We start from the raw sequence: 20040 nt of genomic DNA, 5'->3' as shown, positions 1-20040 counted from the left end.
ATTCTCATTCTGTTTACGCACATCTTGGAGAAAATACTTCAGGAAATGACTAGTTCATCATACTCTAAGAATGACATGGAAATTAAGGTACTGTGAACCATATCCTGTCTGTCGAGCTTACACCGCAGAAACTGGATTAAATTTGAGGTCAAAATTAACTCCTCCGATCGTCCTACATAACAGTGTGTGGTCGCTTCTCTGCTAGTCAGCTTTATTCCAAGGATATATCGTTATACTCCTTTCTAACAAAGGCTGATTGAACATCAGGGCCACAGAAATGGTTAATTCGTTCTAATTTGTATTATTTAAATTATTTAAACCTAGTCTGTAATTTAGTTCATTATCCTGATGCCTTTACTCCACATAAAAAAGTAACCACTTCTGAATCTACTAATTGGTAAATTTACCTGTCTTCTAAACTATTATATTAGATTTGATTTTCAACTCCTATTCTACCCTATCTTGCCTTATTATCAAAACATGGAATCTCTAGCTCTAAGGTAATACCTTTATATGCTACGTTTAAGTAAGTTCATGTAATTGTTCCTGTATTAAGGTTTTGGTTTGCAGGTCTTGAAACTGGTTAACGATGGGGGTGCTGAACCAGAGAGAAGTACGGGAGCCTGTCGTGTTACCTTTGCAGCAACAACAGCAGTACCCAGACTACATGGACGGGACGTGGTTGGCTGCCGCCCTTCATGCATGCAACACCACACCATCATCAATATCAACAGGGAACACTTACAACAGCAGCGGTCTCTGCAACTCTTCCGTCACCGACTCCGACTTCTTTGGCAATGGTTCTGGCAACGGTAACCTAACAGTGCTCCCGAGAGACAATGAGCCCCTGTCACAGGCCATCGTGATGGGAGTCACCTCTGTCGTGTTAGGGCTCATCATCCTCATCACGGTAATAGGTAAGTTTAACAAAAATTACTAACTTTATCTTAAATCTACACGAAGGACTGATAGAACTACAACGGTTGGTACTTTAATATTTCCAACGCTTTGGTATATACACCAGGAAACGAATCCGTTTCTCCATGTTACACCACACACTGTAGTTGGACCCACGATAGTTGGAGTCTGACATTTGAAGGGCGAAATTAGTAACTACGAAGTACGCTGCGTTGTTAAAGTTAACCACCATCTGCGGCATAACACCGTTTCATATAGGCTGAGTATTTAGTAAAACATGTAGGTCTAATACAATTCAATAAACTTTGACAAGTTCCTAAGCTCGTGCTAATAATTCCAACATTTTAGACAGAACACGTCACTGCCGATAAAAAACAGACTGCATAATCACTAACAAGAGCATCAGTATTCGACAATAACCTCAACAAATCCAGGTGTTAAATACAGAATAGAGCTGTACAACTAGAAACTGATAAATATAAACTAACAACTATAGCAGCAAAAAGTAGCACAGTTAACATAGTACTACTCCGAATAATATCACAAAAGCGACTGAGAGCAAGCCAACCCACGTGATGATAAATTCCTTCAATGTAGCATCGCTGTTATCGTTGCCATAGCAACAGTCCATTTTCGAGCAGCGTTAGTCAACTTTACCTCCCCGGTGGCGCTAAACGTTAAGGGGCCCATAGACGCGCAATATTATTGTTCACAATGGATTTTACAGTATATTGTTAGCTGCTCACAGGCATACAGTATTATTGCACAACAATCGGATTTGTGCAATAAATAGAATCGTGTGGAGATAATATTGCTGGCTGTGCAATGTAATATTGTGCAAACGACGTACAACATGCGTGACAATATATAGTCAGTCCATGCCGGTATTTTGTTTGGTGAACACTCTTTTCTGTATCACGAAGCCGCTTCACTTCTTTGCGGAAGTTTGTACGCAAAGAACAGATTCTTTTAAAATAATTTCTTGCTTGTCGGCGTTAGGGTATTTTTCGCGATATTTCTCAATAAGCACTTCGTTCTGTTCACCTTTTTAACGCGATTACTGTAATCTTTGCTCTTAACGTCCCATAGAGCCGGAAGGCTTCGATAAATTCCAAAATAAACTTTTTACCCACCTGTTTGACTGCCATCACGAAACTTTCTCCCCCACTTGTTGATACCAACCGGCGGGAGGACGCGATATTGCACAATATTGCCAACACACGGCACAGTATTTTGCAATGTGTGCAAAATATTTCAAACTTTTTGATTTCGTACAATATATTGCACAACGTTTCAATATTAAACACACACTATCAATTATATTTCACAAAACCCGATATTGCGCAATAATATTGCACGTCTATGGGCCCCTTTAGACTCCAACTCTAGTGGTCGTTACCTAACCCAACTCACAGAGCATGGACTCTCCAATCCAACGCTCTGCTCACGTGCCGTGCTGCGAGGATGAGCGTCACCTGTGAGTTGGCGGACTAAAGGTCAGTAGCCACGATGTTTCCGAAAGAGCGACAGCGTAGCTGGATAAATATTATATGTGCACGCAGTCGTACCATTGCACCTTTCACAAATCCAACCATTACTTGGCAGAATAATGGTCGGGTGCCTATGACGCAATTGACGGCTGAGTTATGCACTCGATGTGTCTGAGAAGCGTTCTATCATTCTTCATGCGATCAGGAGCCCAAGTGATTTTAATTGTATTCTGAAGATGAAAGAACCGCTTCGTGGAAGCCGGTTCCTAACTATTCTGGACATTCTTAAAGCTCCATTCGTACAATACAAAGAACAGAGAGTGCGATATTTATAGTACGACATCTGCATCACTGCAAACGGATTCTTCACAATACTGGTGACTATACAGAGGGGCTGTTAAAGTTTCACGGAGGCAAATCTTTTGTATCGGTTGTAACAATATAGTTGCCACTATTGAAGTGACCATCTACGCAAATGTTAACTTACATTTACTGTACAGTATATCTACACGTCAGCACAAAACTAGCAGTACGTGGATGCCAACACTGCACATCTATTGGGAGATGTTGTTATGGAATAACCATGGAATATCAATGTAAGCCTATTAATCGTTGCCGTAATGGGACAGTAAGTTTAACCTTGCTGAACAATGTAGTAGATGACATGTTCTCCACAACATTGTCTACAAAGCTTACAATTGTAATACAGACATTATTTAATGAAATCATATTGTAATATCTATAGAATGAAGAAAGTCAGCATGGGGGATCTCACTAATTCAGGAAAGAGTGAAACGATATAAAATATGTTCATAAATGGTCGGCCGAAAAGCATTGTTAACATATAGCCTCAGTTTTAATACTGAACAGTCTACTGCCATTCAGTGCAGGTCTCTGAGCACGACTGAACATACTGCATAGATCATGGAATCTTTGTGAGTTTATAAGTCATTAGTGAGTAAGCATTGGATTAACAGTGCAATTATAAATTAATACTCCTGAGGATAACATAAAATAATCAATGAAGGGAATATTATCCAAAGTACCGTTCTTTAAAAATGAAATTTACCAAATGCGTCAGGTAGCTAATAACACATGCCTTAACAGTCCAGTTATGATTACTATGCTTCAAGTTGTAAATTTATGAAAACATGTTGGGAATGACACTTGCAAATCGTACAAATACGACATTGTATCAAAAAATTACAGGAATTAATTTATTGCTGTAAAATACAAGCTACCTCGATTCACAGTCATTTACATACTTTCAAAGCATTCTTCCTAGGACACAAGGCAAAGGTTTCAGCGTTCAATCCATCGTTTAAAGCAGTCACTGAAGCCCTTCAGTGACAGTATGTTGTGTATCCGAAATTTTACTTTTAACTCCTGTTCGCTATACAAATGACGACACCGAAGCTTCCTTTTACCTGTAGGAAATAGGTGGAAGTTACACGGGGCAAAGTCTTGCAAATAAGGTGGGTGTGGCGTAACCTCAATGCCCAGTGCTGTGATTGTTTCTTGAGTCTTGTTGGTGCGGTGAGCTGGCTCATTGTCTGCTGAAGGATTCATCCCATTTGAGCAATGTGTGGTTGTTCATCAGCAAGTGTCCTCATGAGGTTCCCCTTCAATACCGAACGAGAGTAATCAACAGTAACAGTACGTCATCACTTTACCACGCCATCGTATAAAATGCGTTGTACATTAGAAAGTTGATGTACATGAATGTTTCGAAACTTCCTTCAATATTGGCCTTTCTTTGGGTTTTGGACTTGAAGGATGTTTTATTGGCCACTTTCCTGTTTTAACCCGAGTTCATAATGGTGGAACCAGGCTTCGACCCATGTTATGATTTTGGCCGAAATATCTGGCCGTCACTGAAGTCTCCCATTCCATTGATGACAAGCCATCAGTCACGAACCTTCTGTTCATCGTTCTTCAAACGAGGCGCCTACTACGCTGCAGCATCGTGATAGCCGAGAAAACGTCGTATGAGATCTGATGTCTTCAGCTGATCCATTGGATTTAGTTACAATCCCTGCAATCCATACACGATTATATTCCAACAAGATGACATCAGTTTTGTTAACATTGCTTTCGGTTTTCGAATTTTAGTTTCATCCCGTGCGTGGAGCAACCTCAAGGTCAGTTTCACCCTACTGGAATTGTTTATGCCACTCAAAGACTTGCATGATTCCTATGTATTGCTCTTTGCCGTCTTGCTGCAACATTTCCACTCTTGGAGATGGAGTTTTGTCGGGGAGAACACAAAATCTAACTGGTGCACACTGAGGTAACTAAGGACCCGTTTTGGGTACAGTAAATACGTCCTTTAACTTTATCTATTTTCCTACTAATGAGAAGCTCCAGGCGAACGACGCGCATGGCGTTGTATCAATGAAGTTCAGGCCACTCCAATACTGCCTACACTACATGTAAGCACGGATGCATTGAACACAAGAAATTAATTCCGTGTTTTATACCTCTTCGTATTAAATTGTTTAGACTAATATCTAACACCAATGTCTTGTGTAACACGATGAAGTTAATTTATTTTGTTAGAGGTATATCCCCTATGAAGACTTACTACGAAGAACGAGCTAATTGGCCTTGCGTCTCGGGTGCGTAGCTGTGAGCTTGAATTCGGGAGATGGTGGTTACGAAGCCCACAGTCAGAAACACTGAAGAATATTTTTCCGTGTTTTCGCGTTCTCACAGCATGAAAATGGTGGGACAGCACATTTATTAGGCCACGGCTTAAACCTTCCCAACGTTTCCCTTACTTCACCGCTGAAAACGGTCGATTTGTAAGTGTGACAATGAAACAATAACAAAGGAAACGAAAAACTTCTTTCTGAACATGCGTAGCTCTATTAACGTGTTGGGGGCCGATGACCTTCGATGTTAGGCCCCTTTAAACAACAAGCATCATCATCATCATCATTAACGTGTTGATAGACCTGAGATGAAGGTCGTGTGATTAAATAATGACTTATTCTTGTTTTAGCCATTAAGCTATCCCGAGTGTCTCAGCTAAGAATCGTCAGGTGCTTTTTCTGTGGTTTTCCGAAAGATATTTTCAATTTCGTTTTTGTAACTTGTAGGTAGAGTCAGTATAAAAACACAATGCTCATCGACGCAACGTCCGATGTTAATTGGAGACGTCATTTTGGTTTTGACTGCAAACGAAATATTGTTCAAAGTGAAATTTGATGTGCCCAATCGATAGAGCCGCCTAAAAATGTCTGTTGCGATATTCCTTTCAGTTATATTTGCAGACGGTGTAAGTACAACAAGAGGAATAATTACCATTTCCAGTAGCGGCTGAGTGAGACTACTGTATGACAGTAGTGTAGTGTGGAGACAGCACGGTGCGCCTCTAGGCAGCGCGACCAGGCAAGTCAGGTGAGGATGGCGTAAATAGGACGTATACAAGAGGGACGATCGTATGCGGTACTGCGTTTAGGATGAGCGAGGCTCGTCCTCAACTAGCCTTGGTATCGTCTCGCACTTGTCACTTTCCTTCTTTTCAAGTTTTCATTCCCCACCCTGAAGGGGAGGGCCGGGCCACCTAGAGGGTATCGCCTTCTCCCTGGCCAGAGCAATTGTCAGGCACACGTCCTATTTACGTCATCCTCACCTGACTTTCCTGCACACTTCTGGGTATAACGTGTACCTACTACACGAGTGAGAATTACCACTGTAATCATGCAGTAGCAGTGTTAATTGTTGTTATTATCGTTGATCTTTCTGTTAAGGTTTCTGTGGGTTTACTTGTTTTAGGTAGTGGAGTTGGAAGGGAGACAGATGGAGTGTATGTTGAAAGGTGCCAGAATGAGAAGAGAGACAACCTTGCGCAGGCACGTTTTGGGCTGTACTAAAACAAGCTCGAGAGGCTGGCGATTGCGCCCAACGAAACGCCAGGGAAACAGGCCTATGCAGAATCCAAACTAGGCCATTCTACTCGATATGGTGGACACAGAATCACACAGCAGTACATCTTCAGTTTATTGCTTTGAAAGATTCGGAAATTCTTCCGTTCCAGAGGCCCGTGCATTAAAAGTTACATAGGAGGACGAGGTGAATGGTGATCGAACTAACCCATCAACTTTTTAAAAGCACTTTGTTTTCAGACGAGTCAATTTTACAGAAAAAGCGTACCGAATCGTAAACGCCACCACTGTTCGCCATCTCTCAACCTCCACGGGCTGCGTGAGCAAGACTATCAACACCGATGGACCGTGAATTGCTGTTGTAGTGTCATCGGAAAATGTGTGGTTGGTCTGACTTCCTTTGGAACGATCCACTCATTCTGCGCCAAGCAGCAAATGATCTCCTTCCTAACAAAACTGTCCTAAAATTTTACTTTTGGGGAACAATAAAGGATAATATTCTACATAGCACAATGTGAAACATGTGAGGAAATGAAAAACCGATCCAGGCATTATTTATCTATACTTAAACGGCCATACGGCCTAAGACATGCCACAGCTAGCGTCCATTTTAGGCTGGAACGATGTCGAGAAGAAAGGAGTGGTGTTTGAACACCTAACGAAGTGATAAATACCGTAGTAATAGCCTAAGAATAATAATAATAATAATAATAATAATAATAATAATAATAATAATAATAATAATAATAATTGTTTTACGTCTCACTAACTACGCTTGTGGTTTTCAAACTCGCTGAGATGTCGGAAATGAATAACGCAGTTCCTTTATGAGCCAGGAAATCTACAGACACGAGGCTGACATATATGAGCACCTTCAGAGCCAGGATCAAACCCGCCAACTTGAGCTCAGAAGGCCAGCGTTCTATCGTCCGTAGTACCGAGCGCGGCGACAAACACATTGAAACGCAACACAAGCAGATAGCGACATTGACTTCGGTACAATCCATATTGATGACGTAAACCTGTTGGAGCAAATGCGTTTTAGCAATAAAACCAAATCGAAGCTCCTGGCGCAACAGCCCCGAAGAGTCATGGCCCACCATGCGACCACTGCTCAACCCGAAGGCCTGCAGTGTATGAGGTGTCGTGTGGTCAACACAACGCATCCTCTTGGCTGTTATTCTTGGGTTCCAAGACCGGGGCCACCATCTCACCGTCAGATAGCTCCTCAATTGTTAATACGTAAGCTGAGTGGACCTTGAACCAGCACTCAGATCCATGTAAAAAGGCCTAACCTGTCCGGGAATCGAACCCGAGGCCTCTGAGTAAGAGGCAAGCATACTACCCCTATACTGCGGGGCCGGCGTGCTTTGGTAATAATAATGTGTTAATTGTTGTTTTTATTATTTGGGACTCGGAATCTAAAAGTCTTATTTTGTCACCCATTAAATACCGTAAATGAGTTGAATAAAGGTACTTTCTTCGTTTAATGCTAAGATTTTTCCTCCATTCCTGTCCCATAATGACTGTTCAGATCAAATATGGTAGATATTACTGTGCTACTGATAAGTAAACTGAAATATCAAGCCATTCTATGCTAACATCTTGACTGCTATTCCATATCAGCCTGTGCCAATCGACAAGGTTACCTCGCAACCAGTATTGGATGCAATTAAAAACAACAAGAAACACACCGAATGATCACACGTACCCCCGCCCGCCTCCACAAGTCGGTACACGTCCTTTCTGTGTCATCCTCCGTTGGTCGCTGTAACACAGAGACCTCACTCAGCCGCTAGTGGAAATACTAATTTTCTTGTTACACTGCCACAGTCAATACATATCCTTGTTCGGACTATCGCACTACACTAGTTTAAGGCCACTCTATCGAGTGGACACACAAAGTTGCACTTTAAACAAACTTATTTGTCGTATTGAACCCTTGAACTTACCATTCCATCGTTGGTCGGCCACGGCTGCTACAGTAGAACAATCTAGAACTCTTAAATAATGGGTCGTTGCGGGAATAAATTCGGTCACGATCTTAAAAAAACGATGGGGTTCAGAAGAGAGCCTAACTACTTGAAATGTGGAGCAAAATGTGCTTACTAACTTTTATTAAATCGAAATAGTACGACAACATTATTAAATTAATATACATTCTTGAAATTAAAAAAAATGAATTATTTATTTTTGAATGTTTCAAACACAGTCACATTGCATAGCGTTGATTTGTTTCTTACAATATCGAAGAGTTGCTTCGGAGATGTTAGTACATTAGTGGACAGCGAAACTGAAAAACTGAAAAAGGGAAGACCTGAAAACCGGACACCTATTATCCAAACGAGAACTGAGAGTTAATCCACACGATCCGTGGAAAATCTGACTTTCAACAAGTAGAACGCCTGATTTTCTCTCAATTAAGGTTATCCACCAGTCGAATACCCTTTACGGATACGGAACACCCGCCGAATGGACCCTTAATCGAACCAAATTGACTATCAGTTGCTTTAGATATGTTGCGAAATATTATGGGAAAGCATGGTGTTCACTACGAGTTAACAGCATCATTCACAATTGAAATAAAATTCCACCATGTATTTGTCATTCATGACACCCTTAAGTGATAAGGTAATCCCGATGCTAAATGTGCATCACCCAAAACAGCTGTTCGGAAGGAACCAACAACAACATGATCCGTGAGGATCTTACGTTATGTCGTTCTAAAGGAACAAAACTGCGAAATGCAGGAAACACTTACTCATCATGCATTTAGAAGAAATGCCAAACACTGAAGTTAATTGAAAAATGGAAAGTCACTTGAAAAGTATTATTATTGAACCGATTTTCATGTTAGAAATGGTTTTGTTACGTTTAATAAAATTACCAATCCACATTGAAAAACATTACAACTTTAAGGAATTCTTTCCCTTGAAAAACAATGACTACCATTACAGATCTATCTATTTATTGTCTGTCCCAACACACTACTTATAAAGTGATTACTTAATTAAATTCAATTACGAATAAAATTAAAGTACAACAAAGATTGAAAATATAATATTGTTACTGGCTGACGAATCGAAACCGCATTCGCAGTTCAGGTCTCACACTAATACACTGAGTGTCAATATGCACACTATCAAAACGAAACGGACGTCAGAACGACAAAACAAATAAGTCCGTAAAATAAAATAACATATCGAAGTCATTAAAGCTCAACACGCACGGAGAATTACAGTAAAAATATTTAATCTCCATCAGGTCGATATCCAACATTTGGACAACCCTCAATCGCCGATAGCGGCCCCGTTATCTTAAGGAACACCAACAGCTGTTGGAGCTACGCACTAGTTGGCCTCATCATAACCGATCTGACCCTCTTCATAATTTATATTTTACTGTAGGCGCTACCTTCGTTCAGGCCACTTCGCAAAAACAAAAGAAACATCTAATCTGAGACTTGAGTTTGTACAGCTGACTTCCCAGACCTATCGTCGGGCTCACTTAAAATCTGTATACCCTAACACTAATCTCTATGTACATGATACCTTCCAAATTCTATCGTCGGGCGTCAACTAGGACGCCTCATCATCAGTAACTCCAAGGATAACATCTGACGTCCTAAATCTATCGTCGGGCGTCAAAAGTGGGTCGTACTACGCATCCCTTAACATATCAGGCGAACTAGCAATTTCGAACAAACTCTGACATTTCAATACTAAACCTGGTCAGACTAATAACACACAACGGAACAACGTCTCTTACTAGTAAACGAATGCTAGTCGAAAATTACAGTAAGTCTCTATATCGTTACAATACGTGACCTCGAAAATAAATATACGTCACGAACAATTCTCCACCTCAAACACAATCTCAGCCCGTGCAATGAAGTTTTAGGGAAGCAATGATAATTCCCAACACACGTCTACCATTTAGTGGATGCCTTCAAAATAATAATCATCACTACCGCATTAGAAACTCTCAGATCGCCTATCGTCAATTCCAACTATTTATATCAATGACATATCCAGTGAAACGAAATTCAATACAAAACCAACCATGTGTCCTAAATGCTCTTTTATCCTTGAGGTCACATTATCCTAATATTCATACGGGCTTTACGTAACAAATCACTGGACGTTTTTACTACCAAGATTTTTAACCTTTTACTAGAGTCGTTTTCACTTGGGATCTTACTAGAAATCTACGGTGCTTCACACAGTAGTCATCTCAAATTTCGGATTGGTAGCGGAAAAACACTACAGCCTGTCTCGAACTCATTCTCCTCGCCTTATTCCAGCGGTATCACTTAAAATCCAGGCTACATTTCATCTTCAATATTCCTATCCCTCTCATCTCCACATACATATAAATTCTTCGCTCTCAATCCCTTTTTCTTATATTTCCAAGACCCTTTTTCATCATTCAATCCTCCGGTGAAAACAACGACCATTATAAAACACATCTCTGACTTTACTGTTATTACGACTTTCGGACCTCGAGAACCCAAGAACACACCGCGATTTTTCGTATCATTGATATACACGATGTCCCTAAATTTTACTTCCCATGAATAAATGTAACTCTATCGAATTTCACTGAAATTTTCTTTGAATGTCTGCGATCCATGTAAAAATATACAGGTTAAATGCACCTTTAACATAGAAAAATTTCTTTATCCCGCGGTAAGCATTATTATTATTATTATTATTATTATTATTATTATTATTATTATTATTATTACTATTATTATTATTGACAAACATTTCCGAATTCAACTGATATTTGAAATTAAGATATTCGCCACGACTAATTTACACTTATAACCTCCCAAAATTTCCACGCTTTGGACAATATCTCATCGAACATTAACACCAAATTTTAAACGTCGCATTTTACAGTTTCTTGACGTGAAATTTACACACTAAAAATTTCACACGCTGACCAAATATTACAACGCCTTTCGCCTGATAATTACCAATGTCAACCCGACAATCATCTTGGAAAATTTGTTGGAACAGAACAATGAAATCTAACTACAACATAATACAAATATAGACAGACCTGCACATGGCGTCATTCCCAGTATTCTGGCTACATCGTCGCCAGCTGACCTCGTGCTTTTAGCCGTACATTTTCACAAATAACATTATCATTTCCAACATCTCACTCTTACAAACACTGCCTTTTTCACACGATATAAAAGTACCACACAAATCACGCACTTTTCTCTATAATTTACACCACGAACTTCCCTCGTTCTGCAGTCAACTGCGACTGTCTGGCTCGTTCCCAGAGTTGTCTCTCTGTTACTCCAATAAAACAGGTGTTCAACAGATAAAGGGAGCAGAACTACTCTGAACAGCTTCCCCAACTCTCTTACCACTTTCAAACGTACATGAGATGATATAATAAAATCTGCTGTGTATATTTTAACAAACGCCTACACTTTCATAGTTCGTCGGCAAACGTTCAGAACTTTTTCAATCACCTTCTCTTCCTAACCGAGAATGTGGACCTCAGCCACGGACATGTAATTAGTTATTTGTAGATCAATCTGGCGCAATTTTCCACTGACGACGGGCGGAAGCTCCCGCGGCTTCAAGATCCAGATCGACACTGAAAAATATACGGTGGGGGGGTTCCTTTTATAATCTCAGGAGGGACGCTACCCACACTATTAAGCTTGATTGCGTAATCTGCCAATTTTGCGTCCAATAGACCGATTTTTATGAGACTTGTCCCAGAATTCCGGACAGGCTTGTAATTATTTTAGATGTTAATCTTATAATTTTACCACACTCACAACAGGGGAAATAAATTATTTCTGCCCGTGCGTTTCGCGCGTTTTCTTCATCCATTGACCTTGGAACGTGTAGCTAGTTCGCTGATCTGACGCTGACATGTACTTAGGCTTAACTGCATTTATGTTTTTCCCTGGGGGCTCTGTCTTCACGTAGGGTTTACGAATAATTTAACTTATTTATTTCTTTATTTGCTGTATTGCCAAAATCCCTCGTTATATAGAATTCCATGAATTTAAAGAATTACCGGGCACTCGAGGTCCACCGAGGTGACACGGTATTTCACGAGCTTGCCGCGAGTGAGATCTTTCCCACGCGACATCGGGGCTCTTGGGAGCGCAACATGGTTGCCCTCATAAATAAAAGTAGCTTGTTGATACGAAATAAATATTGAGAAAAAAGTTTTCTCATCGTAGAATTATGGGTTCAGTATGGCTTCTAGTGCCGGGAGTGTCCGAGGACACGTCGGCTCGTCTGGTGCAGTATTTCTATTTGGAGGCACGGGTGACCTGCGTTTATGAATGTGGAATAATATTTATAAGGTAGCGAGAGGGTGAAACCCAGTGTCAGCACGTAGCCTATCCCTGTCGGAAAACACCAAGGGTTCTCTTCAATGATCTACGTCCCAATTCGACGGCCGAATCATCATCAACAGCGTCATATGCTCTCACTCCTTATGAACACTGCGGAGATCTTTGGAACTTAATCCTGGATTTTGGCACACAATGTGAAGGTAAAAATGTTTTCGACCAACAGGACTCGAACCGGCTAACCACGGTTAACCAATGACGCTTTAACGGTCATTGCCACTTTAAACAAAATTTAGTTTTCAGTGAGAACCGAACTAGACGCCGCATGACGTACTGTACCTGATGATCATTACTCGTTTGCTCTGACTCTACCTACACATTACATACTTGAAATTGAAAATACTTTCCTAAACACCCTTGGAAAGGCGCCTGACAACTCATAGGTGACATACCCGGTTCAAGGGAATCTGATAGGACGTATGGGAGGTGGAGAATGCACGTTTAACCCTTCCTAAGGTTCCATACTGTATGGTCTCTGTGCATTTCATCACAAACCCTGAACAGAGTAAAAGTGGTGAAACCTCCTATATTAATCGAGCAAATTGCATTTTAATTCACATACTTACATTATCCAATTATTGCATATTTAGGATCATTCGGGGTGTTGTACTGAACACACCTTTCAAAACAATGTACCATCTGTATTAAATGAAATTGCTCTTGTTCTCGATTAACAGACGTCATCTCTTGATAAAGTCACCTTTTTAAAATATACAAAGCACTGGTGTGTGTTGTAAAAGAAAGTCTCATTTGAATGACATCGGTATAATAATGGACGTCTTACCAGATATACTAAACTAGATGAAATGTACCACACCAGACCGTGCTCGTATTTTCTCCTTCATTACAATTCACCAGTCGCTCATAGAATTTGTGATGCATGCCACAGGCCGTCACTTATTCAAGTGACGATGTTGATTGCAGTGTCAAAGTGACTCGTGATATTATGTGTAACTTCAAATGGAATGCTCCGTGAATATGATGGTACTACTAACAAATACTAGTGGGAGCCACACTTGTGCAATCATGAAGAGACGAATATTTAAAGAACTAAAATTAAATTTAGTCCCTCTGTGGCTACGATAGCCGCTCTAAAATTTATCTCATAGTAGTTACGTCATCTCTCTCTCTCTCATGCACACGCTCACTGGTAGAAAGTTTCCATTTTCCTTCATACTTGACTTCTTGTGAATCTTTCTGCAAGACGTTCCAAATATTATTGATTTATGCTTAATAATAACATAGTCGAAGTAACCACGTAAATGAGGATGTCGGCGTGGTGGCAATATCGAAGTAACTGTCATTTTTGGTACCTGCAAACATGTAATACAATAATTGACTTTGATAAGTTTACACATTACACACGGACTTTAGAATCTAGTAAACTATGTTGGCAAAACGTAAAAGTTTTGAAAATACCTCAACTATACTGCCTATATGTTATAATGACATCAAGCAGCTTACGTACCTGAGTTTATAAGAGGTATATAGTAGACTTCTAAATAATCCATTTTGCATCATGTATCAAGGACCATTTTTTCTTCGTCACTTCAAAGCAGTTTATGGTAGCAAATCAGAACCAGAATGAAACTAGCATAATGAAATCACATAATGGTCGCATGCCGTTTGCTGTGCTTGACCTAGGTATTTTCTGGTGAGGTAAGAGTGTTCGCACGTGAGTCTTCACTCGTAAACTAGCTAATGTTTACATATCTTCCAGTATATTATAGTTCGGATGGATAGCGATATCAAGATATTGCAGCGCATTTCGAACATGACAAGTCACATACACTAACTGTGAAAGAAATAACGGAACATTTTAGGCTGTCATAACTTTGAATGCTTCCGAGAAGGTCACCTTTAATATAGATCCATTCAGAAATTTTTGAATTAAGTACAAGTACACGCCAGATTTGACGAGACATTAAATCCGATGGATTCTCAATGAGATCTTATACCTATGCCTATACCTATAAACTAAATAGATACTCACAAAGTGAGTAGAAGACATACCGATGTATAAAATCGTACGGAAAATAATGAGGTGTTGGTAATACCCAGGTTAGGATGTGCGTCCAAGTCTCCATATTGACAAACAGGAATGTTCCGTGGCACTTCTACATTAATCTACAACAGCTGTTATAAATCAGAATTTCGCACTTAAATGATGACCCGTAATGAAGTTAATAATTACATCTTCTGGAATGTTATATATCGGAGGGATAGCGTTACCTAGATAATGCAGAGCATTTCACGCATATTAACTAGTGATAGAATTCATGGAACATGTAAAGCTGTGATAATTTTGAACGCTTCCGGGAAGAAATTCATAGGAACTCTTGACAAACGGTGTCTGACTGTTGAAGAGTTTTCAGCTCAAAGTTTAGGAATCACTTTTTGCTGCCATGTCGAGTAAGATTGCAGTAACACTAGTACATTTACTTCAGAAAGCACTCTCGTAAACGTAATTCTTGTATATTACGTACAAGTTGTTAAAATATTTCTTAGTGGTATACCTTCAAAAACTATTCATAAATTTACCTTTAAATTGTTATTACCAGAGTAGCAGATTGGATTCGATTTATTCACTCTAAATACTTTGCTAGAAAGAAAGAAACCGAGCTCGATAGCTGCAGTCGATTAAGTGCGGCCAGTGTCCAGTATTCAGGAGATAGTGGGTTCGAACCCCACTGTCGGCAGCCCTGAAGATGGTTTTCCGTGGTTTCCCATTTTCACACCAGGTAAATGCTGGGGCTGTACCTTAATTAAGGCCACGGCCGCTTCCTTCGCACTCCTAGCCCCTTTCTGTCCCATCGTCGGCACAAGACCTATCTGAGTCGGTGCGACGTAAAGCAACTGCCAAAAAAAAAAAAAAGAAAGACCGAACGAAGGAAGCAAGCTGAACAAACTAAAACTTAATTTGAGGTTTAGCGTTCAGCTCCTGAGCTTGAATATAGGCTAGAAGGAACTTGGTAGCAGTACATTTCACATGAAAAACAGCATCGCCAATTTAGAACTGCTATTTTGTTTAATATTTAAATGCTATTTCTTCGTGGCGTCGACGTATAGAAATATTTTGCCCCTACTTGCACCATATGATATGAACCTCCGTGTAATTGGAATTGCGGAAGTGTAGAGTGTTGAATGTGAGTAAAGGAACGAAGGACGACACAAACACCCAGTCCCCAGGCCAGAGATATTAATCATTTAAAATTAAAAAGCCGTGATCCGGCCAGGAATCGAACACGGGGCGGCCGAGTGACAAGCGGACGCGTTGCCCCCTCAACCGCGGGGCTGGACTCTAAATGCAATTACAAACACTGTACTGCATGCCCGCCCACACACACACGTATATATTGAATGTGGTAGTTATTTAAATAGCAAGTTGCATAGTGTGTCATGCAAGTTAACTCTATCAAACTCGAAATACCTTCTTATTTAAGGGATGACTGGACACAGTTAACATACATGATGGTACAATGTCTTCAGTGTGATATATCTCAGTGGTGCAGTCGGCTAGTCGTTATTCCTCTGTTCCCAAGGGATTTGTTTCGATTCCACTTGAGTTCAGTGGTACATGGGTGTTTAAAACAAAACAAAATCCGTGCCGTTGTCTTCCAACACATTAAAGATATCCAATGTCCCTTAAAGTCTATAGTAACTGGAAGGACATTGAACTTCTTCTTTCAAATCTTTTCCCGATTCCCATACGTTCTATGGAATTAGCCCAGTTTTACGGCCGAATGCCTTTCCTGACGCCAACCCTATGTACAGGTACATGTTCACTATTACATACTTCTGTGGTGGTGTTTAGTGCAATGTGCTTATATGTTGTATGTAAATGAACATGTACATTGAGGAGAACGCAAACACCCAGTCTTCGAGCTAATGGAATTAACCATCCGCTCTTAAAATCCCTGACCTGGCCAGATATCGAACCCGGGCCCTCTAAACCGGAGGCCAGCACACTGAGCATTAAGCCACGGATCCGGCCGGGAAGATCATTGATTTCCTTTACTGCCAGTTCTATATAGACACTGAAAAGGAGAGGGGACAAACTGCAGCCTTGCCTCACTCGTTACTGGATTGCTGCTTCTTTTATCATAGCCTTCGACACTTATCACCACACATAGATTTTTTTGATAGATTGTACTTATATCTTCTTTCTCGGAATCTGATCCCGATCTCCTTCAGAATCGCAAGTAGTTTGGTCCAATCAGCATTATCGAAGGCATTTTCTATGTACAAATGCCATGTTCGTGGGCTTGTATCTCTTAATTTGATCTTCTCAGATCTGACGTTCAGTCAGGATTGCTTCACGTACATTTGCCGTTCGTCAGTCAGGTCTAATATCTCCCGTGTTATCCACTAATTCTTACTTGATCTTACATATCTTTCTAATGCTTCTTCAGAAGCCCTACTTACCAAATTGTTCACAACTGTCTACTCTATATCTATTTTTTCAGCCTTTCTTTTTGCAGTTCTTGTGCAACATGTTCCTTGAAACAATCCCTCACACTTTTTTCTTTCAACTTATCAAGGTCACATCTTCCTGCATTCCTTACTTTTTCCAATTTCTTCAACTTCAGGTGACATTTCATGACAGGCAAATTTTGGTCTATAACCACGTCTGCTCCTGAGAATGTCTTGCAATCCAGTAAGTGGTTTCTAAACCTCTGCCTAATCATAATGAAGTCTTTTTGATAACTTTCAGTGACTCCAGGTCTCGTCCACGTTATACAGCTGTCATTTGTGTTCTTTGAACCAAGTATTAGAAAGTACAAAATTATTATCAGTACAGAATTTAACTAGCCGACTTCATCTTGCATTCTCCGACGGCATTACATTCTCTTCCTTGGCCTAGCACTGCATTCCAGTCTCCCATTACAATTAGATTCTATTCACCTTTTACAAATATATTAAATGTTCTTTCTTTTCATATATTCTCCCTATTTCTTCATCATCCGATGAACTAGTAGGTATATAGACCTGCATTATTGTGGTGGTCATTGACTTGGTATTTATCTTAAAAACAATAAGTCATTCAGTATGCTTGTCGTAGTAGATTGCCCGCCATCCTATTTTCAGATGGTCATTGATTCCGGAATTGTTAAGCGCAAGGTATTCTATAAAACATTTGAAGGAACATTGATAGAAAGGGTCATCAACTTAGAGATAAAATATTGGAGGAAGCGTAAAATTAATTAGAATGCCTCAATTCCCAATTTTAAGGTTATGTAGATATATCTGATTAAACCAGGGGGACCAGTTTCATGAAATATCAGATGAGAGCCACTGAATACCATCAAGTAATATTGTTGCACATATTATAGGTTATTTATGAATTAATTTCCTTCTTTATAATAGATCGTTTGTTTTCTTGAGTAATTTCAAATTTCATGTGGAATGAGATGCTGTGATCTTAAAGTGGTAGATTTAGATTGTGTAATTTGCATTTGTTGTTTTGTTTTTCTGTCATTGTTTGAAGATACCGTGAGGTTTCGTGTATTTTGCTGTATCAGAGGCTCGAACCAGTGACCCAAGTACATACAATTAATGTTGACTATAATGCACTTTGTATTTGGCGCACTCTGGTATGTAAGGAGGAGGCGTGAAGCCCGATGCGATGATATTTGGCACTGAATGAGCGAATGGGGCGACACTAACTGCAAGATGGAAACAGAAGAGATCAGAGCTCGAGCGAGTACCACGTGATCGGACCGAGGGACTAATAAATTCTAGTTCGTTAGCGAACTGATTAGATAATGACACTCATGGAGATATTTAAATGCTTGAGTAACACCATTTTGTGGAGATTTCATTATATTTGTATTTTCATGTAAGGGATAATGTAATTTAAATAGGCTTGATAATTTATGGAATGCCGCGACTTGTTTAATGCTGGGGTGGTATTTCTGAAGGTTTTTTGTGGATAAAATTGTAGAATCTTATACCTCATACCTGAGTGTCCAGAACTAATGTTTAGACAGGCTGATTAAGACGACACTCCTTATCTATTAACAGTTTTATTTTACGCACGACCTACATTTAAATTAATTATTATTGTTTTCAACTTGTATGACGACGAGCTTCGAAGCCATACTCACCAAACAATAGGTAGGGCATTCTTTGTGAAAGCAGACAGATTCCCCAGAAAACATGGGAAACTTCATGACTTTAGACTTGTTAATTACAGAGACATATAGAATTGCTAGGATGTGTGTGTTTTTGTAATAAGATTAAAAAGCTGTCGAATCGCGAGGAAATATGAAAGAGAATACTACGTACAAGGATTAAGACTGCCATATATAATAAGAATTGGGATAATTTAATGAGAAGATTTTTGAAAATGTAAGACTTTTAAGAATCCGTGTTATTGGCAGAATCCGTTCAAAAAGGGGCTGGAATGCTTAGCCAGCCGGTGACGTATATATGGCTGGGTTGTAAGGAAATACACAGGCCGGGTACCAGGAAGTTTTCTATTACATGTACACAAAGAAACAGCTGACGGTGAGCCAGTTTTACTGGGTGATTACAAATGATTCACACGGTTTTGGATGAATGTATTTTACACAGTATTGCATACAAAACAGTGCATGATACATTGTATGAAAAAGCAATTTTAGGTGTCTTACACATCATTTCAAATGTTCTACTGTATGTGTCCTTCTCGTGTTCCACCACATGCATCTATGTGGTAGAAGAGTTCGAATCATACACGTTCGAGCATGTCCCTTTCAGTGTTTGCCAGCGCAGCAATAATAGGATCCAGCAGTTCAGCCAATGTTGTCGGCAAAAGTGGTACGTAAACAAGGTTTTTCACGTATCTCCAAGGAAAAAACCACAAACTGTAAGGTCAGAAGACCTTAGTGGTAACCTGAAGAGTGCAAAATTATCCCGAGTACACCGCCCATCCACCTGCCTGGAAGTTCTTCTTTCAGACGGCGACACGTCTCTATGCCAATGAAACGGAGCTCCATCTTAATGGAATATGAAGTCTAGATTATCATCTATCACTTTCGGAAACAATCAGTTTTGCAACATGTGTAGCTACGTTTTACCTGTCACAGGGTTCCCAAAGAAAAAGGAGGGCCCGTGAAATTGAAGCAGCATAGAAGAAATTCACCTTTGGAGAATCTCTATCATTCACAACTGTAACATGGGGATTTACCGAGCCCCATATGCGACGATTGTGACGATTCACTTTTCCGTTTAGGTAGAATATCGCCTCATCAATGAGCACGAGCCGGGAGGGAAATTCGTCATCTTCCATTGTTTCCTGGAAACATTCAAGAAATATTTGTCTGATGGTGCGGTCGTTTGGCCGTATACGTTGCAGCAGCTG

General features: G+C 40.0%; 1 protein-coding gene across 1 annotated transcript in view; it reads left to right on the top strand.

The window, feature by feature from the left end:
* Positions 1 to 589: 589 nt before the first annotated feature.
* The window catches only part of LOC136863686 (5-hydroxytryptamine receptor-like), a 684082-nt gene continuing 664631 nt past the window's right edge, over positions 590 to 20040 (top strand). The window contains exon 1 of the mRNA XM_067140046.2: positions 590 to 917. Within this exon, the coding sequence (XP_066996147.2) occupies positions 590 to 917 (328 nt within the window). The remainder of the gene's footprint in view (positions 918 to 20040) is intronic.

Source organism: Anabrus simplex, chromosome 2, assembly GCF_040414725.1.
Source record: "Anabrus simplex isolate iqAnaSimp1 chromosome 2, ASM4041472v1, whole genome shotgun sequence".
Taxonomy (NCBI): domain Eukaryota; kingdom Metazoa; phylum Arthropoda; class Insecta; order Orthoptera; family Tettigoniidae; genus Anabrus; species Anabrus simplex.
This window is presented reverse-complemented; position numbering and strand designations above follow the sequence as displayed.